At 40.7% G+C, this 21,757-nt stretch overlaps 2 protein-coding genes and 1 pseudogene across 2 annotated transcripts; all 3 read right to left on the bottom strand.

Annotated features, from left to right (window-relative positions):
- Nucleotides 1-755: 755 nt before the first annotated feature.
- On the bottom strand, nucleotides 756-12,085 carry LOC122671140. The gene is made up of 4 exons (XM_043868237.1): nucleotides 11,906-12,085; nucleotides 11,755-11,827; nucleotides 1,694-1,845; nucleotides 756-1,099 (listed from the first exon to the last, which is right to left on the bottom strand). Exons 1-4 carry the CDS (start codon nucleotides 11,991-11,993, stop codon nucleotides 756-758), a joined length of 657 nt encoding a protein of 218 aa, XP_043724172.1. The 5' UTR covers nucleotides 11,994-12,085.
- LOC122670782 (pentatricopeptide repeat-containing protein At3g62890-like) lies at nucleotides 3,889-21,169 on the bottom strand. The gene is made up of 2 exons (XM_043867767.1): nucleotides 19,064-21,169; nucleotides 3,889-3,899 (listed from the first exon to the last, which is right to left on the bottom strand). Exon 1 carries the CDS (start codon nucleotides 21,159-21,161, stop codon nucleotides 19,083-19,085), a length of 2,079 nt encoding a protein of 692 aa, XP_043723702.1. The 5' UTR covers nucleotides 21,162-21,169; the 3' UTR covers nucleotides 3,889-3,899; nucleotides 19,064-19,082.
- LOC122671139 lies at nucleotides 13,410-18,132 on the bottom strand (annotated as a pseudogene).
- Nucleotides 21,170-21,757: the final 588 nt, after the last annotated feature.

The raw sequence follows: 21,757 nt of genomic DNA, 5'->3' as shown, positions 1-21,757 counted from the left end.
TGAAAGACGGGAACCCCACCACTGTTAATGCTTCCCCGTGCTCCCATTGGCCCCTCTCCCAGACAAAAAAAACATCCTCCCCCTAAAAAATTTAGCTAAATATGCCAGTCCCTACTACTGTTGTCCTGGTTGGGAGCGAAGACACGGGACTAGGCGAGCCTGCAAAAAAGATCAGATTTATCTCTAGTGCTTCACCGCTATTCCTCTCCTCTCCTCTCCCCCCCCCCCCCTTCTTTTTGGCTTCTGGCAGATAGGGAGGGAGACGAGTAAATGTGATCAACTGAGTAAAACTTTCAGTGAGTAAATTCCCAAACATTCGACCACAAAGAACTTCATCTACTGAGAAAAAAACAACAGATAAATCCTGACATAATCACATAGTGTGTCAAATCAAAGATCAGCTTGCAGATATAACAACCAAAAATTCACTAATGATTTAAAATTTAAACCTAGTCTACATCCGAGTGCAATAATACCCAAATAAGTAAAAGAAACAGGTGGTTTATGATGATCATTTACTTCATTAGTTAATTCCACTACAAAAAAAAATTATTGACATATAGCTATACAAAGTTTCTCTCCAAACTACAATATTCACTCTCTTAGTGGGGCTCCCTTGATTTCCAAAATTGAATCAGGCGACCTATCGTCTGACATGAAAGATAAAGGAGAATGCAAACAAATGAAAGAATACACTATCTGCCAACACTTTACACGAGAAATGCAAACCTGTACAGTTTGAAGGGTTAAAAAAATTACAGTAAATCGTCAAGGCATTGAATCTCGCCCATCATGATTCGATTGCTGGAGACTTTGAAACCAAGCAGAGCAGGATCAATTTGCCTCCCTTTCTTCCCTTTCTTTTTACCACTCCGGCTCCCTTGTGTGTTATCAGATAACTCTAAGGCTCCAGCCATGGTATCAGCCTCTGTCAGCACTGGCTTCTTAACAGAGCTTTTAAGCATGTCTATAAATGAGGTATCCGACACATCAGCATCACTGCAAGATGATGTCCTCCGAAATCGCACATCTTTCTTACCCGAAACAGGAGTTTCAGAAGCCTGGCTTGCTAGATTCCCTCCAGAATCCCGTCTCCCTTCTGAGTCAGATACAAGTAGAGGAGTTACAAACAGAAGCATTACTAAGGACCAATGGGAAAGAAGTGCAGATTAGGGAGGGGGGGGGGGAATTTAAGAGATACTATACCCCATGATGGCTCCATCCGGTTTCATGTAAAGGGAAACAAGGGCAATACAATAAATTAAGAAAAATAAAAACTTCCAGAGTCATGATTGTGGAACAAACTTAAAATGTTACCAAGCATGGTAATTGACTTAGACCTGTCATATTTTTCCATTCAAATAAAAGTAATTTGTTGTGACGTGAAGTAAATTTAATTAGGCTGTTCATACCATCAGGAGAAGCAATATTCATCCAATTTTTCCCTTTCATGGATGGGTCAGAGGCGACTAAAAGGAAAGTAATTTGTTGAAAAGTAAAGCAGATTTAATTATTATATTTCTCAGTTTTGGTATTAGAAAAAATTATTAATTTTATTTCCCTTCACTTTACTTCCAACCAGGTGAGGCCAATGGCAATTTTATTTAGCAATAGTGCAATAACCAAAACCCTTGCAACAATTATTGACATGAATTGTTCCCACAGAAACCAAAGTTAACTAAGCTGTCCATACCATCAGGAGGAGCAATAGTCATCAGATTTTTCCCTTTCATGGATGGGGCAGAGGCTAGTTCCAACAATGCTTCATGGGATGACAGAACAAGTGAGACAGGTGGAAGTCTTGGCAACGAATTATCCATCCCTCTTGATAGCATGGATGATACCCTGTCAGACACCAAAAATGCATTTAAGAAACATTGGCAGTTAAAACACAAATGCATTTTAGAAAAATTTAACAGGCATCCGTAAAATTTACGTTAATTCAATTATAAAAGAGTAAAGCTGCCATGACACACTCAACTCCTTCCAGGACACTTAACTTTGGTATTACTTTATGTCTCAATTATCTGACATATTTTTATTTATGCAGACGTTTGATATAATTTACGACGCTAAATTTAACAGCTATCTGTACAGACACCATCAGCTCTATTGTAACAAGTACTGGATAGTTCCATAAAATTTACGCTAATTCAATTATAAAAGAGTAAAGCTGCCATGACAAACTCAACTCCTTTCCGGACACTTAACTTTGGTATTACTTTTGTTTCTATTATCTGACGTATTTTTATTTATGCAGACATTTGATATAATTTATGGTTCTTATTTCTCATAAATATAAATCAAAATAAACAAGAATTCATAAACAGCTGAAGAGCTGTTTATGATTTATCAGCACAACAAATGTTTTATTTCTATTATGCGCTAGCAGTTAATGAGCATGTGCTCGTAACAGCTTAAATCAAGGGCAATTCGGTCCATTCACAGTATTCTAAAAAGAATCCTATCAAAACCATCTTCCATCCTCCTTCCTCATTCTACTGTTGAGAAGAAAATGCATTAGAACGGCAACTCCTAAACGAAAATCAGGTATCCTTCTCTCACTGTCATCTCACCCTCTTCCGTTCATCACTCTCTCCATCTCCGATGAAGACGAGAAACAGTAGCAATTTCAGAAACTGGTCTAATGTCCTGTCAGACTGTCACAGACCCACCCATCAGCCTTCCCCATCACTGCAACCCTTGCAAGACCAAGCCCACCACCACTGACATGGAGGAGGATCAATTCTTTTTGTTTAACCAATGTTTTGATACAAACAATTCACTCCAGGCCCCCCACCAGTGTTCTTGAATGATCAAAGGGATTTATGAAGAAGTAACATATGACGGTTAAAAAACATCGCAAAGTCCCAGCTACATTTTGCATGATGAATCTGCTGGCAACAAATTAATGAAGGATGATTTTACTGGGTTTCATCTTAAAGCTTGGTTCTGCATTTGTTTGTCACAAAGACCCCTGCTGGGAGGGCCAATCAAAACAATGGTGCATCACACACACACACACACACACACACACACGCACACACATAACATATGACAGTTAAAAAACATAGCAGGTCCCAGCTACGTTTTGCATGATGAATCTGGAAGGATGATTTTACTGGGTTTTATCTTAAAGCTACACACACACAACATATAACAGTTAAAAAAACATTGCAGGTCCCAGCTACATTTTGCATGATGAATCTGGAAGGATGATTTTACTGGGTTTCATCTTAAAGCTTGGTTCTGCATTTGTTTGTCACAAAGACCCCCCGCTGGGAGGGCCAATCATAACAATGGTGCATCACACACACACAAACAGGAAGAGAGAGGCATTACCATTCTACTACAGATGTGAGGACTACCTCTGATCTCTCACGAGTCACAACCATCAGATTGGAATAACCATTTTAGTTTAAGTTTCAGGGTTACAAAATTTATACTGCACATAGGCATTACCAAATCCATTTCTCATTCTATAATCTATTCTGTCTAGTAGTAACCAAACAATTATTATTTATGGCCCATTACTTATTCTCATAAATGATTTCTCATAAAAAGGTCATACATAGAAATTATACCAAAGATAGCCTTGAATGACGTGAAATTATACCAAAGATGGCCTTAAATGATTTGATTATTGTAATCCATACATTAACATTACGGCCAGCAACCCTTTTCTAGTTGCTCAGGAGACAGATTCCCACCTAGATCAAGCCAATGCTAACGAGGACGCAGAAAGTTCCCATTAAATACGATCTCCGTGAGAGTTTTAGTTATAGATCCAAACAGAGGATTATTGGATGCAATTTTAGGATCAGGTACTAGTTGAACTTCTAACTGATTCAGATTATACTTATTTGCTCATTTTCTTATGATATATATATTTTTTTTACCTGGGACCCGGGACAGCCCCTGAGATTTTATTAAAAATTAAACCAAAATAGGGATGAATACAATGGGGGGGACATTCTCTCCTAACCCCAAGCCCAATCGAGAACAATCAAAACAGGACAAAGCACTTGAACACTCAAAGCAAAAGCTCACTCCCAAACGCAAACAGAGACAAAGTTACACTCTTAACACTGAAAGACCACTAGCATCCTCGCAAGAAATCCGCCGAAGATCCTGAGGTAAACTAGTTACTCCATGAAACAGCGAGTCACACGCCAACTCACAAGCCAGATTTGCAAGGTAGTCCGCTGCCCTATTACCTTCACGGTATGTGAAAGAAATCATTGGCTTAAGGGAGACAATCAGCTCCAAAACTTCCTGAAACCAGTACCATCCTTTCCAAAAACCACATTTTCTTTTTGAAATGCAAAGAATTGTAGCCGCAAAGTCAGTGTTGACATGGAACTCCCTAAACCCCAAACTCGAGCACAGCTTTAGCCCATCACTCAACACCCTAAGCTCAACAATGGAAATGGTGCAATCTCCATAGAAGTTGCCAAAGGCAGCAATAACAACTCCCTCCTTATTCCTGATGATACCCCTGCCACCTCCTTTCCCAGGGTTGCCTTTGCATGCACCATCCACGTTGAGTTTAATAGATGAGAAAGGAGGACACCAAAACACCGGGACCGGCGCTTTAAATACTCTGGGAGAGTGAGAAATACCAAAAAATTGCAGAACCAACTTTTCCCTGAAGGAAGGGGACTTCACAAACGAAGAATAAAAAGGAAGCTCTTTAACTCAATTCCTAATTACCTCCACCAGGCAGCTGGCTGAACGAGCTTTTTCCCCGTGTCTACGATTATTCCTTTCTGTCCATAATTCCCATATTATGAAAGAGGGAAGCAATCCAAAAACCACACCACACAAGCTATTAACCTGAGCATGGCTATGCCAAAATAATATCCTGCTTCGCACATCCTGCAACGGGACAATCTCCACTTCACACAACCTAGAGAAAAAACTCCAAACTTTGGACGTCGTACCACCTTCCCCCAGACAGTGATTCGTCGATTCACACCTGGGAGGCCCACAACACTGACATTTCGAAGCTAATGGCACTCCCATCTTCACCCCAAAAAACATTTTTTTAGGGACGACATAATATAGTCCTAGGTTAGTAGGAATTCAACTAGAAGCCAATAACCAGGATCTGCTATGAACAAGGTAATTCAAATAGGTCAAAATAGGTGCTTTTGGTTAAATTAGGGTTGAGGTTTAATGGAATCTAGAGCTTGATGGTAGGGCTAGGTCAAGTTGATGTTGGGGAATCTTACAGTGAAGGTTACGTTAAGTTTTGATGGATGGAAGTAGGTCAGAATGAATCGGCAGCGAGCTACTGGTTAGGGTTTTGGGTTTCTGAAAAAAGGAAAAGAGAGGCATTTACGGTTTAGGATGGTCAGCTTGGGATGGGACTTGGATCGAGTATCCCTTAGTATGAGAGGAGAACTCAATCACGTTGTGGTGTGATTTAGATGGCTGGTTTGGTCTGGGCAGAATTTAGGTCTTGGGAAACTTGAAAACAGAAGGGGGAATTCTAGGATTTGGGCTATGAGAGGATTGGAAGAAGAATGGTTGGGGTTGGGGATGATTCAAACTTACTGTTGTTGCAGAATTTGCTTGGCAGCGGCTTGTTTGATTGTAAAACTTTATACAAAACCAGAACGTGAATAAAAGCTTCAAAAGGACCACCTGGGCTTCACACCGGAAGGTGTCGATTGGATCAAACACCAATCTCACCAGCCTTGATCAAACACAAGACAAAACTCCAATGGAGAAGACAAGTTGCAGAGCTGCTTAGACAAATTTTCAAATTGTGAGAGGTAAGGTAACCCTTCCCCACCCCCCTCCCCGATTTTATCTTATTTATAATGGCCAAAGGCCTACTCCTAAACAGCCTAGGTGAAGGAATGACTTCCCCACCCCCCTCCCCGATTTTATCTTATTTATAATGGCCAAAGGCCTACTCCTAAACAGCCTAGGTGAAGGAATGACTCCCCCCCCCCTAGCCAAACTCTATTACAAGTCAAATAAAAGGTCATGTGACTAACTTAAGTTGGTCACATGACACTACTAAGGATCTGTATGGTAACTTTCCAAAAAATTGATTCTGGGGGCAGAATTGAAATAGATTATGTATGTGTTGTCCGATCCGTTTCTATGATTTTTTTAAATGGGCCGGGTGATATAATATATTCTGATAGGATTTTGAAAAACACCAAAATCACTTTTCTCTTTTCTCAGAATTGGTTCTACGAAATCGCAGTGAAACAACTTGTGCTTAAGTTACGAGGGGCATTTGATGGAATTTACCATCAAAACATGAAACATAACCCTAACGACCATTTCTTCGTTGCAATCATACAAAAACAGACGAGAGCGAGAGTCGTCCTTTACAACTCTCTACTTCGCGCAAAGGGTTATGTCTGGGTCTTCTCTAGAATAGCATTGCCAGGGTTCGATCGACCTCCTTCTTGCGACCTCTGCTCCATCGTCTTTTTCTTCTTGTGACCATTATCAGCAACTTTGCTCCACCATCGACAACTCCTCTTGCCACCGTCTTCTTGTGACCTTTGCTCCACCGTCAACGACAATCAACAACTCTGATCCACCTCACTTTGGCATGTACAATGTCACCTCCTTTTCGGTTTATTTCATAGATCTGATTAGATCTTCTCTCCGTTGCTTCCTTTTAAGTATGGAAACAAGTAGCTTACTACTGACAGTAACACTACTTCGACAGCTTGGGCTTCTTCTTTTTTCGAAAATAAGTCTTTGTATCTACATCAGGGCAGGGGGATATGCACCAAAATGTATTATCTTTATTGGGAAAAAGATCTCTACAAAAAGATCTCTACTTGGTGGTGTTTCCTATGCCCTCTCATAGGGCACCGTGAAATGATGCCTCTACCCCCTGGGTAGATACCCAGATGTGCTCTCCCATTAGCCCAAATGCTTGTGTAGAGACCAAGCGACCAAGTAGATATCTCTTGCCCATCTTTATTTTATACTTCTGACTAATTCAGGTTACGCAAGGGCTCTCGCATGGTGGACGAGTGCAAGTTAAGAATCTAGTCCAAAAGCGTAGGATTAGATTAGCATCTTGTAACATTGGATCCTTAACGAGCAAGAGTCTAGAGTTGATAAATGTTATGTGGAGAGGAAAGATTAATATTGCTTGTATTCAAGAGACAAGATGGAAGGGTAAAAAAGCTAAGGTGTTGGATGACTTTAAACTTTGGTATACAGGAGATCAAAGTAACAGAGGTGGAGTGGGTATAGTAGTGCACAAAAGGCCTAAAAAATTGATATGGTGGATGTTAAAGGAGATAGGATTATATCCATTAAGCTTGTGTTGGAGAAAGAGGATGTCAATATAATTAGCACCTACACACCCCAAGTATAATTGGATGAAAGTAGTGAGTTAAAATTTTGGGAACATATGGATGGATGGGAAAAGGTTTTAGTCAAGGAGAAAAGATTACTATAGGGGGTGATCTGAATGGACATGTTGGGAGAGATCATAGAGGTTATGAAAGTGTACATGGAGGTTATATGTTTGGAGAAATAAATAAGGAGGGAGTCTAAGTTAGCTTATACTTTATTCATTGTGAACACTATCTTCGGAAAGAGAGAGGAGCATTTAGTTACTTACAAAAGCAGAAGTCGTATCAACCAAATAGATTTCTTCCTAACAAGAAGGCCTGACAGATTGTTTTGTAAGGACTATAAGGTTATACCTAGGGAGAGACTAACCATTCAACATAGAATGGCGATACTAGACATGTGCCTCGTTACACAAAAGCATAAGATAGGAGAGCATATTTTCCCTAAGATAAGGTGGTGGAGATTAAAAGAAGTTCTTGAATTCATCTACTGACAAAGTAGGACCTTGAGGGAGACTAATATGATGTGGGACAAGATGACCGCCTATATTAGGAAGGTTTCCAAAGAGGTTCTAAGGGGATCGAAAGGTATACGTCATGCTCCTAGGGAGACCTGGTAGTGGGATGATGAGGTCCAAGCAGCCATTAAGACTAAAAAAACTAGTTTTAAGACATGGCAAAGGACTAAAGAGGTGGAGGATTTAAAAAGATAAAGATTTGCCATAAACAAAGCTAAGAAGATTGTGGGGAAAGCAAGGGTGAAGAAATATGAAGATCTTTATAATAATTTGAACACAAAAGATGGGGACAAAGGTATCTATAAGATAGCTAAAATGAGAGAATGAAAGAGCATAGATTTCGACCATGTTAGATGTATTAAAAGTGCGGATGGTAGAGTACTAATAAGGGATGAGGGCATTGAAAAGAGGGGGAAAAAGTACTTAATGTAGTCCTAGATAGGTAGGAGACCTACTAGGAGCCAAACAACAGGATCAAATAACAAAAGGGGTTGCTGGTTCGAATGGACAGCACTAGGATTTAGGTCAATTCCTAGGATTAGGGTTGGATATTGGGAAAGGGGTTTATAGGGTATTGATGGGCAGGTCTAGAGGGCTATTATGGTATAAAAAGGTTAGGGTTTGGATGAGTTTTGAAATTCTGCAATTTTGGGCAGAATTGAATTTTAGGTCAAAATTAGGGTGAGGTTAGGTTTAGGTTAGGGTTGTCTTATATGGTAATGATAGGCAAGTGTATGGAAGTCTAATGGTATAGGTTTTATGATGTTTGAGTGAATGGAAGTAGATTAGATGAGTTGGAAAGCAAGATAAGGTTATTGGAGACAATTCCTAATGGAGGTACGAGTAGGGGATTCTAGGGTTTAGGGTGGTGGGGGTTTGATGAAACTTGGATCGAGTGTCAATAATGCTGTAAGGGATGTATGTTGAAAGTTTGGTTTGAAACTAATGGACAGATTTGAAGTTATGGAGGAATCCTAGTTAGGGTAGGAGTGAGAAGAAGAAGGTTTAAACAAAGTTCAGATTCAAACTTACTGAATTTGAAGAGATCTTCAATGGCATCAACTTTGAAGATGAACAATGGGGTCTCCCGATCTACAAGATGCAAGGAGATAAGTAGAAGCCCTCCCGATCTTCACGATGCAAGGAGTCGATTGGAGATCCACCAATCCCTTCACCTTGATATTACTCACAAGGCAACCTTGATACTACTCACAAGGCACACTCACAATGGAGCAAAGGCAACAACAAAAGCAGCAAGCATAAAGCTAAGTTTTTATTAATCAAAATTCGTATTCAATACTTGGCCCCCTTAGAACCTTATATAAAAGACTCAAAATTAGACTTAGACACTAAAAAGGAATGGCCTCCCAATCCTTAACCTATTAGCTAACTTAAACTGACTAGGAAACTGAAATAGACTCAAAATAGAGTCTTAATGACTTAAAAACAACTTAAACTACTTAAAATAAAAGAAGATTCCCTACTAGCCAATAGGATCACTTCACTTAAATTAGATCAATTGAACCAATTGGATGCAACCAATTTAACCCAGTTCAATTAAAAACACAAAATAAAAACCAAATATGGAAATAAACTAAACTAAGCTAAGGCTCCTACTAAAACCCTAGGTTTAGGGTGGCTTCTTCAATTCGAGGAGGCTAGGATCTGCATCAATACTGCTACGGCCTACTTAATGAAGACTTCTCGCGTATATTACTCATCTTGACACCACATAACATAGATATATACGCAAAATTAGGATGTCTAAAGTAAAAGAAGCTTTAAGAAAGATGAAAGTAGCCCAGCCACTAGGACCAGACGGGGTCCCTATAAAGGTGTGGAAGAGCGTGGAATTTGTGGTCTGTCTTGGTTAACCAAGCTATTTAACAAGATTATGATCACAAAAGAAAATGCCAAATGAATAGAGGAGAAGCATTGTAGTCTCGATTTACAAAAATAAAGGTGATTCAGAGCTGCAATAATTATAGAGCCGTACAATGAAGATATGGGAGAGGATTATTGATAACAACATGAGAAAGGGAACTACAATTTCGGAAAACCAATTTGGTTTTATGCCAAGAAGATCCACGATGGAAGCTATTTTCTTACTTAGGAGCCTCATAGCAAGATATAGAGAACGCAAAAGGGATCTCCATATGGTCGTTATTGACCTAGAAAAAGCTTACGACAGAGTCCCTAGAGAGTTAATCTGGAATATATTAGAGAAGAGAAGGGTGTTGTAAATATGTGGACATAACTAAAGAAGTATATGATGGTGTGGTGAGTCGAGGTAGTGAATTCCCAATTATAATTGGGTTAAATCAAAGATCAGCCTTAAACCTTTATTAGTTTGCAATTATCATGGATGACTTGACCAAAGACATACAAGATGAGGTTCCTTGGTGGATGCTGTTTGCAGATGATATTGTTTTGGTGGAGAAAACAAAAGCAGGGATTAACGCCAAGTTGGAACTATTGATATCAACCTTAGAATCAAAAGGTCTGAAGATAAGTAGAACCAAGACGGAATATATGGTGTAACATTGTTAGCCACACTAGGATAGATAATAAGGTGGTGAATATTGGCGAAGGAGATTCCACAAAGTGAGTATTTTAGATTTCAGGGATCAATTGTAAATAAAAAAGGTGACATAGAGGATGATGTTGCCCAAAGGATTAAAATAGGGTGGATGAAGTGGAGAGGTGCATGCGTCATGTAGAGTGCTATGTGATCGGCGTATTCCTTTAAAGCTTAAAGGAAAAGTTTATAGGATTGTCATTTGACCAGCTATGATGTATAGAGTGGAATGTTGGGCCATTAAGAAATGTCATATAAATAAACTGTATTTAGCAGTTTAGATGAGGTTGTTGAGATGGATATGTGTAAAAACTGGGAAGGATAAAGTAAGGAATGATCATATTAGAGCTGAGTTGGGAGTAGCTCCAATTCATGATACGCTTAGAGAGAGTCATTTGAGGAGGTTTGGCCATGTTCAACGGAGGTCTTGGGATGCCTCAGTACAGAGGAGTGATTTGATCCAGAATGAGGGAACAAAAAGAACCAGAGGCAAGCCTAAAATAACCATAGCAGAAGATGTGAGGAAAGACATGCTTAGCTTAGGCTTCATACCATGTATAACTTCAAACAGAGCTGATTGGATAGAAAGGATAGTCAATTTTTGTAACCAATTCAGGTTATGTACATAATTTTTCTCAAATAATCTTTCCATGAGCCCATATCTACAAGACTAGTCACATATGAGGTGTGTATCAATACAAAATTATTAATTCAGCACTTATCCAGCAAAAAATATTAATTGTGCCCAACGTTATCTAAACACAAGTAAGATAGTACAAGGAGATATGAATAACTAGGAACCATCCATAGAAGTGAAGAACACAGAAAATTTGTTCACGAATAAAAGATAAGTGTGAGGCTCCAAGCATAAAGCTTTACCAAGGTAGTGATATGCACAATATACATCTTTATTCTATACTTTTAGCTGGTTCAATTTGGATACTCTCAATTTATCTTTCCATGATCTATTTTACTTGAGCACCTTGTTTGGTCATACATGAGTACATATCAGAAAGCATTACTTCTGAAACCACAATACCATGTACCACTACGACTAAAAGACTACCTAAAAGAACACCTAAGAATACAGACAATGTCTGCATGATAGAAACAAGTAAAACGCTTCAAGCATGACACTTCACCCAAGTCAAATGTGGGAGGGTCAAAGACAATAACATGCAACTCTTTCACAATGGCAATAATACTCGCCTTGAAAAAAGCATGCAGCTAACTTAAAGTGATTTCTTTACCATTATAAACAAAAGATTCACTGAGGTATCCATGAAAGAAACGAAGCACATTGATGAGTCCCTACCTGTCCTTAGCCATCTCTTCACCATATGTGCTATCCAGTCCCATCTCATAGTTGTAGTGCCCCACATTTCCACCTGCAACAGTTATAAATACTGTCACCAACATGAGCAAAATAGAGGTCTAATGAAGAAGAGTATGCTCAACAAACCTACCAGCAGTACCAAGTAAAGTATGTCTGATAGGGGAGTTCATTGGCATATCTGCATGATCTACTGAAGCCACTCCTGCTTGCTCAGCCATGCTTTCTTGAACCTCTGAGGCCAACTTGTTAGTTGCAACCTTACTTTTGGACAAGCGCTTCTACCCCTTCTTCCATCCTTAGTTTCTGATAAGTCCCTATCTACAGATGATTTACCAGTCACGTTAGAGTCTACATATGACAGAGAACCCTCATTTAAGCCAGGAAGAAGCTGCTCATCTTCAATCAAAGCTCCAGAATTAGTTCTAATGGACAATCTTTCACCACTTTCTCGACCACGAGACTGCTTATCAATCCCCACATCTACCAACCGATCCTGCAGTAAGTTCCCTAAATTAGAGCCACTAGACCCCTCCACAAAAGAACTGCTAAGACCAGGCTGTGGCTCTGTGAGGAAATTCAATGGATTATCCAAAGAGCCAGTGTTAGAAAACAGCCAAGAGGGTTCTCTTCTTCCAAGTGATGCAGGAACACCATCACCAATTTCTACTGACTGGGTAGAATGAAGACCTAGCTTCTGATGCAAATCCAACATCAACGGTTTTGAATTGTCATCATTTACTTCAGCTGATACCCATGAACCAGGGCCTTCAGAAATCATATTAAATTCTGATTCTTCTTTTTTCTGCACTGCTTCAAGATGCATTTGCTGAAACCTGGCTTCCCTCCAGCTATGTGCTGCCTGCTCATTGCTCTCTGACCAGTGGTTCTCTATCACATCTGAAGGTGAAGCATGAAACTGGTTAGCAACTTGTGGGTGATGAGGGTGAACACCAGAAGAAAATGAACTCACTTGATTGCCTGAGTGCATATAGCTGAATCGTTCCGGCAAGTCTTGAGGACGGGCCAAAGCATTAACAACATCCAAGTTCATTCCAGGAGTCCCAACAGGCATAGACGCTGACCTCTCAAATGGCAGTGAGCTGGGTTCATAAAGCCCTCGCTGTATTCGTTCTTGTACTCCAAGATTCCGTTCAAGATGGCCTACTTGCTCCTCAAAGGAAGAAGGCCTCTGCTGTCGCTGGTAAAAATCCAACAGACCAAAACCTGCAGACGGAGGCTGGTGAGGACTAGGGGTGTTTCTAACAAAATGACCAGTTTCATCCACCGACCAGACCCCATCAATGCGCTTCTCTTCTTCCATCCCAGTATGCTGCCTTGATGCCATAGAGAACTGTCTTGCCTGCAGCTGCTCTTGCTGAAGAAGCAGCTGTTGTTCCAAAGAAAGCATTTGCCCCTGCTTCGCACGTGATAGAACCTCCAGTATATCATTATGTTCTCTCTGTTGGCTCTGGCCAAATTTCGTTTGTATGAGCTGTTCAAGAGATAAATCCAGATGCCCGGGAAGAGGATGGGAATGCTGTTGCATTTCATGTAAAAGGGGCTGCCTGAACAAATCCTGATCAGGCATGTTGTTACCTCTGACAGGATCCACACGTGACTGTGCAAAGCCTGGATCATACATTTGATGATGCAGCAACTGTTGAGCGCGAGACTGTTGCTAATGCAATTGCATTTATTGGGGATGAAGGTGCCGGTGTTGTTGCTGTTGCTGTTGCTGTTGCAGTGGCAACTGCTGATGCTGCAACTGTTCGAGAAGCAACTGCCGAGCTTGAGACTGTTTCTGCTGTTGCTGCTGCAATTGCTTTTGTTAGGGATGAAGGTGCTGTTGCTGTTGCAACTGTTGTTGCTGCTGCAATTGCTGTTGTTGCTGCTGCTGCTGGAGAAACTGTCGCTGCAGTTGGAAGCTTCAAAAGATGTTCCAAATCAGGCATTGCAGACTGTTGGTGGCGAACAGGATTCCTGTTCTGAGATAGACCAGAACCTGGTACCTGCTCTAGAACTGATGGATTCAAGTGCAGCGCAGGATGAGACAGTATATTTTGAGGCTGAAGTGGTTGCTTTTGTAACTGTTGTGAAATCAAGTGCTCAGCTATATCAAAGTGATTGGATTCTTGATCCAGGTGTGATAATTTATGTATATGGGCATTTGAAATTGTATTTCTTCTGTAGCCATCAGACCATGAGTCCCCAACAAGGGGGAAATCAACCACTGCACCAAAAGAACTCTGTTTATTACTCGCAGAAGGTGCATCGCTTCCACCAAGAGGATTCAGAAGGTGGCTCTGGTCACTAACACTGGAAGACATATTTGATGACTGTGTACGCCCCAGATAATTGTCATCAAGCTCAGACCACAACAAGCCAAAAGGATGCACTGTACCATCCTGGTGAATCATCCCTTGCACTGATTCATTTGAAAGAAAAGGTTGGCTGGCAGTATTTGGCAACATATCACGAATGTTAGCAAAAGGTTTTGCAATAGGGTTTCCACTACTGCTCCCGGGCCTTCCAGGAAACCAAAGTTCTGCAGAAAACAAAAAGGAAAAATTATCATGTCTACAAAAAGTGATACATAAGAAGCAGAGAGAGCAGGGAAATAAACATAACATATAACCAACCCTCATCGTGGGCAACAAAATCATGAAAGCTTTGACTCTCAGAATAATGAGGTCCCGGTGGATTATCACGTTTAGAAATCATCGAGTCAATATGGTGACCAGGAAGACCTTCAAATTCAGAAGACATCGAGCTCTGGTCATCTATGCCAACTGAACCAACAAGAGCAGGGACAGAAGCAGGAGTAGGAGCAGTAACAGGAGCAGGGGATGCAGGAACAGACACAGGAACAGGAGCAGTTATAACAGAACTCACACTGCCCTCGATAGCATCAGAAGGCCCAAGCTGAATAGCAACATTGGAACTAGACAAGGACCCAACTTTGGTCTTCAAATGTGGCATGACTTCCACAAGTTCTTGAAAAGGTGTTCCTTCAGGAGAATCTGACAGACAGACTGGTAAGTCTGTCCCAAAAAAGCCTTGCTTAAACCAAGATATGATATACACCCAGAAATGGTCCTTGGATCTCTCCTTGAGGATCACAGTAGTATAAACTTAATTCTTCAGGGGAGATACCCCTTTCTAAAAGGTTTTCATCATCATTGCTCTTCAAATATTGTTTATGACTACTAGAAGCTGGAGGGACAGAAGACAGATCAAAAAGAGAACTTGAATCATCGGGAAGTTTGCTACTGATACCAAAACTAGAAGCTGGCTTGATGCCTCCTAAACTAGGGTACTTGGGGAAAGCTGAATCCTCTAATTGCTGATTTTCATCACTTTTGGAATCACTGCGAGCACCACCAAAACCTCCAGCAGTGAAAACATCATTAATCCTTGAAACTGCAAGAGTCAAGCCATCAGGCTGCGTCCCACCCTTCCCAGCCAGAACATCATTTTCACCTTTCTCCAGACAAAGATCTCTTTCTGCAGGAAAATACAAAAAACATAAAAAAACAAAACATCATTTCACCTTTATTATGACGACGATCTCTTTATCCAGTAAAAGTACATAATACCCCTTTCAGAGGAAGAACAAACAACATAACTGAGCCAGCTCCATATCAAACTAGATGACAATATTCTAATAGATCAAAAGATGCCAGGTTTTTCTCCTCACCATCAAAAACAGAAATTTGTGAAGCATAACCATCCAAGGAGCCAGCAGCATTTCCCTGACGAGGATCATTGATTGCAGCAGTTGCAATGCATTCATTGGACTCAATGGCACAAATAGAAGGTGCTTTTTCTTGCTTGCTCTCAGTTGATGTAACGAGTCCAAGACCTGAAAGAAAAGGGAAGGGAGAGGAAAAACATTACTATTTTTTTTTCTCATAAAACACACCAACACCACTAATTGATCAGAGAGACTGATCCATTAATCAGCCACCCCAGGTGAACTTGATAAACTACATTACCTGTCAAATTTTCATTTGATCTTCCCATCTTGTCCCGAGATGAATTATATACAACTCCACTGCTGGTGATTTTTCCTTTCCAAATCTCATTAAGGACAGCCTGGCCACATCATATGATTCAATAAAACAAAAGGAAAAATCAGACCAATTATAGAGAACAAAGATATATTACATAAAATTTTCAAAAGTGAAGTCAGTGTCGACAAGCCCATCAAATGTATACCTCTTCTTCCTCATCAGGTGTAACAAAGGACAATGGCTCCACAGGTCTTTCCTGAGTTATTGTGGCTACTTCTTCAGACCCATCGGGTCGTGCAGCAAAGGATGGAACAAGCTTTTGTTTATGGTAAATGTCAAGAAGCTTCCCCCTGGGATAACAGAACATATATGCTGAGAGGCCAAATTTCCCATGTATATTTTCATTCTTATCTAAAGGAGCACCAATAGGACCTGCAGAGGGAGGCCTATTAAGTGAAAGACCTCCGATGATGTTTGACCTCCCTCGTCCTGGAGCAAATCCCATATTGGAACCCTCCACTCGCCCTCTCTCCAACCCAAAACCTGGTGCAGCACGGTACACAGTTGAGCCACCAGAATGAACTTCTAACCGGTGACGTGGCCTCCATTTATCACGAGAATCACTTTCGCGCTCAGGATCTGCACAATTTCTGCCAACGAAAGATTGCTTGTCATTATGGGCATCTTCCTTCTCAACTTCAATCTTTTTGTCAGCTCGAGAATCCTTCTCTTTGTCATCTGGACCCCAACTTGATGACCATTTGCTGTCTCGTCGTGTTTCATGTGCAGAACTACGATTATTTACATCATGCCACCGATCAGAGGCAAATTTCTAGCCTCTTCACGGACTGAAACATTGTCAACACGGCGATCTTCTTTTCTTCGGTCTCTTCTACCTAGTAATCCAGTTTCTCTCTCCTCCTCACGCCAACGGCGAGTGCTTTCAATATCAGTTGCAGCCCTCCTCCAATCTTTTTTTTCCAGAGATCCATCTGAACGCCAACCCTCTTTCTGAATTGGATCTGTGGAGCTTCCATGAGGCACAGAATTTTGTGCCTGTACATCCTATCAGACACAAAATAAAAATTATGATTTAACTGAACAAAACAACTAACCAATGATGTCTAAGAAGCTGTATTAGCAAAGCAAGATCACAACAAAAGAAACCCCAATCAAGTATTAAAATAGCACGGTGGGTTACAAAATAAATCATTAATATTAAATCCAGTCTACACCTATCTAAAAAGAATATTATATTCCTTTCTTTTTTTTTGTTGGGGGGGGGGGGGGAGAAAAAGTGAAGGGGAAAAACACAAAAACATGCCACAGCAACAAGATACCACAAAAACATAAATTAAAGAACAACTTACCATTTCCCTTTGTCAATTCTTGGACTTCTTATACATTCATGTAATAGAATCCATAGGATGACCAAAACACAAACATAAAGTTGAAGTGTTGAACAATTTGGCCTTTAGTAATTTGGTAGAACCCCGACTTCACTTGATAATCAATACCAAAATTGTGACTAGAAACTGAAACAAGCCGCTGCCCCCGGAAATAAATGTATGAACAAATAAATTAAAAGAACCTATCCAAGCACTAGTTAAAATATTCAACCGCACGGTAATGAGAATCCTCAAAATGTATCTAGTAGAGGCTTCAGCGTAATGTCTCTATCACTGGCCACACCTTAACGATGGATGACCAAAATTATTTTTTTATAGACCTACAGATATAATAAGAAGACAGATAAATCCACAGGAAGCCTCTCTTGACTATGAACCTGCAAACTGCAATGTTAATGCTGGTTGTCAAAGAATGAATATAATTCAGTGGGATATAGCTTCACTTCTACAAATTAGTATGGTTTGAACATCTGCTGGCTAGCTTTTCCCGATATTAAGAACAAAAAAGTAGGTATCTAACTGAAAGAAAGCTAGAGTCTTTTATCCCTGGTGCACCAGAAAAAACTGATTTAGTCTTGCTTGGTTTGGCATAGAGCCATTGGGGAGACAAAGGTATGCTGCTCTCTGATGTTGCTTGATCTGCAGCATACACCAATGAAGAACCAAATTGATTAGTAAGAATTTCCCAGAGGCACAAGCAGACAAATGGAACAGGACATCCCCCGTAAGGACAACAGATATGAATCGAGCAAAGAGACATCAAATTTAATAATTTAAACAAATATCATGAGAGAAAAAAAGTTGAGTGACAGTAGGAAAAGTGAGCTTCTTTATAATGAATTATTATGAGAAGAGAAAAGACCTACCTTTGACTCATCAAGAAACCCCATAAGCATCCTTCCCTCATCATTCCCTAATGGAACTTCCTCTAACATGAAACGGAATAAATGATAAAAGTTAGAAAGGGGGGGATCTATACTAGCTACCATCCATTATTGATGCAGTGCTTTTGTTCCTATGGGGCCTGCAAAAAGAAGGGAGGGGATCTATACTAGCTAAATCACTGTTTTGGCAGATGTGTTTGCAAAGAGTGGAATGAATGGAAAAGAAATGCCTAACTGTCCTGAGGTGCAAGTTTGACATATCCTGGCCTCACTTTATGGCTGGTGTTTTGTTCCCTCTCCTATTATATTCCCTCATCAATAAGATAACATTATGACCAATTGGAGGCAGGGTATTGTTGCATATTTGGTTGAATTGCACAAAAGTGATATTTATGTGGTCATTGATTTTCCTTTGCTTGCTACTGCAGTGCATAGGAGAAGAAGGAGTAGATGGTGCTCCAATTGTCCAACCTATCAATCATAAATTTGATCATTCTCTAGTAACAAGGTCAGTAAACTCTAAACCCACTCCTTCCTTCCTTCTGCCAGGCTAGCAAGTGGCTGAAGATGAATTTTGAATCCAAGTCTAATATCAGCACCTGCATACATCTGCTATTCTGCCTATCTGTTCATTTATTCCTTGTTGAATTAGTAAACCATTTATTGGATGATATCACCACCCATCAGACTAAACAAAATGCTTTCCTTAAAAAAATTCATCACTTCCATCATTTTAAGGATGGAGCTTGTCCTGCAACGATTGCTGGTAAAAAATCATGACACATGAACTGCTAGAAAAGCAGGTCATGCCATGTGGTACAGATCAATCATTGTGGAAGGTTTCCCCTTTCAACTTATTGGGTCATTGTAGAGCTAAGTTGAGTTGGTGAACAGTTTGATTTTTACCTGAAAAATAAAAAACTTTGGCATTTTTAGCAATGAATGAATTTGACATGTTATGCTGCTTAAAGTCTTGATACACACTGGAAGCAGATACACAATTACCAAAAATCAGAACAAGAACAAGAGCCCTCACTGAAATGATGGAAACGGTTGCAATCTCTTGCAATTATAGTCCTTTTATAATACTTAGAGACCATCTTCATGAAAAGATGGCAATCGTCGCAGACACGTAGATTCTTAACAATCCGAATTGGAGTTCTGTGATGAGTACTAAGAAGTCCAAAAGCAACAGCCAACTTCTCACTATGGTATAGAAGTGCTTGCTCCTTCTCATCCAAGTCGACATCATGCAAAGCAGCTGACGTCTGGGGTATATATCCTTCAGTCTTTAATCGTGAAGCCATCTGGTCCAACATTTCATATATCTCTTTGCAACGAGAGTGATCTCGGTCTCCAGCAAAGAATTCATAGACATCATTGTTCACCTCAATCGAACTGCATCCAGGCTTCTTAATCACCCCCCTTTCCTTCATCATCTTCCGCAATTTTGCTGCTTCATTCCATCTTCCAACCTGAGAGTATATGTTTGACAATAACACGTAGTTCTCAGCACTTTGAGGGTCTAATTCTATAAGCCGGATTGCTACTTGTTCAGCTAGCTTGACATTGCCATGAATCCTACAAGAGCTAAGCAATGTCGCCCACACTACCGGATGGGGCTCCATTGGCATACTTTTCACAAGTTCATGAGCCTCTTCCAAGAACCCTGCACGACCAAGAAGATCAACCATACAGCCGAAATGCTCCATTTTTGGCATCAATCCAAATGCTGCATTCATCATTTCAAAGTATTTTCTTCCATAATCTACCAAACCCACATGGCTACAAGCCTTCAATAGCCCAACAAATGTGACATCATTGGGTTTGATCCCTGTGCTTGTCATGTAAGTGAAAACCCTAAATGCCTCCTCTGCCTTCCCGTGCATTGCCATTACCTCAATCATTGTGCTGCACAAGAAGGTATCCTTCTCGATGGCTTCATCAAAAACTCGCTGCGCATCGTCCAACCCTCCACATTTGCCATACATATCTATCAGCGCTGTATTGACGTAAACATCCATCTTGATTTGAAGCTTACGAATATAAGCATGGATCCACTGCCCCACGTCCAAGGCCCCAAGATGAGCGCATGCTGGAAGCACTCCAACTACTGTTACCTCATTGGGCTTGGTATCCGCGACTTGCATCATTCTGAACAACTCCAGTGCTTCTGTGAATAATCGGTTATGCACATAACAAGTTATCACTACATTCCATGACACAACATTTCTCTGTGGCATCTCATCAAAGAGTCTTCTCGCGGCCTCATACTGTCCAACTTTGGAATAGCCTGAGAGCAATGAGTTCCACGAGATAAGGTCTCTCTCCGGCATTTCATCAAACAATCGGTGTGCGGTGCCTATGTTCCCGCACTTACAATACATATCGATCAGAGTGTTCCAGGACGAAACGTTCTTTTCGGGCATCCGATCAAAAAGCTGCCTGGCGCTACTAAACTCACCGCATTTAACGTACCCAGCAATCATGGTATTCCAACAAATCACATCTCTATCTCTCGTTCTATCGAAAACTAGGCGCCCGCAATCGGAGAGACCACAAGCACAGTACATGTCAATAAGTGCGGTCCTCACAATCACCCTCGAATCAAAATCTGTTTTGGTGATTAGCCCGTGCAACTCTTCTCCGACATCGATATTGGCTAGGCTAGAAGCTGACCTTAGAACAACAGGAAATGTGAAAGAATCACAAGGGACAGAGCGAGCACGCATGATGGAATAGAGGCGTAGAGCTTCGTCATGGGCTCCTGTTTGGGAGTACCCTTTGATCATGGCATTGTAGAAGAAGAGCTTGGGTTGAGGGATCACATCAAAGATTTGACGAGCGTAGTACATGGAATTGGAGAGGGAGCAGCACAAGAGGAGCTGCCCAGAAACAAGATCGTTGCCGGTGAGGCCGTTCTTGTAAATATGGGCATGGAGGGCTTTGAGTTGGGGTAGGGTTCTGGGAGATTTGAGAGAACAGAAAAGCCACTCTTCTATGGGCTTTTGGGATGAGTTCGGATCCTCCAATATGTGGGGTGGTGGAGGAGAGAAGATGGGGGGAGACAAGCAAGCCATACTGGATACTAGATGGAGGATCCAGCACCCCCTTCAGACGACTGTACTCCTGCCCATGGAAATCAAACAAAAAAAAGAACCAAATGTAACGAAACAATTACATTCTTTCTTTTTCTCCTTGTTACCCCTTTCCTGGTGCACTCAATTCCTGTATTTAAAACACTGAAGTATTTGCCTTTCTCAGGTGGGGACCCATGGAAACATCAATGATGAGCACTGTGCATCCACATGAAAACAATCATCTTCTTCTTATTCATCAATCACTCTTGTAAAGGGAACCAATAAACCCAATAGAGAAGTGGGTAAGCTCTCATTCCTTGTGATGAAAGACCATCTTAACATCTCTGCACCATTTGTGTCTGTGGCGTTCGTGCTGCTTACAGCTTTTGTCTTGTTGCTTACCCTCTTACTGCAACAATATAGACACATCACAAGTGAAACAGAGAAAAGAAGAGCCAATTGTACCTAATCACTGATAGACACTTGAGAGAGTTGCACCGTTGATGGGAATTCGGATAGGTCAAAGACTCACAAGTATACTTCTGAATACGAAATTGTAGCCCTCGTGAACTCTAAATCAAGGATTTGTGCATTGT

Source organism: Telopea speciosissima, chromosome 8, assembly GCF_018873765.1.
Source record: "Telopea speciosissima isolate NSW1024214 ecotype Mountain lineage chromosome 8, Tspe_v1, whole genome shotgun sequence".
Lineage (NCBI taxonomy): Eukaryota > Viridiplantae > Streptophyta > Magnoliopsida > Proteales > Proteaceae > Telopea > Telopea speciosissima.
The sequence above is the reverse complement of the archived record's forward strand: the minus strand, read 5'-3'. Positions and strand labels throughout refer to the sequence as shown.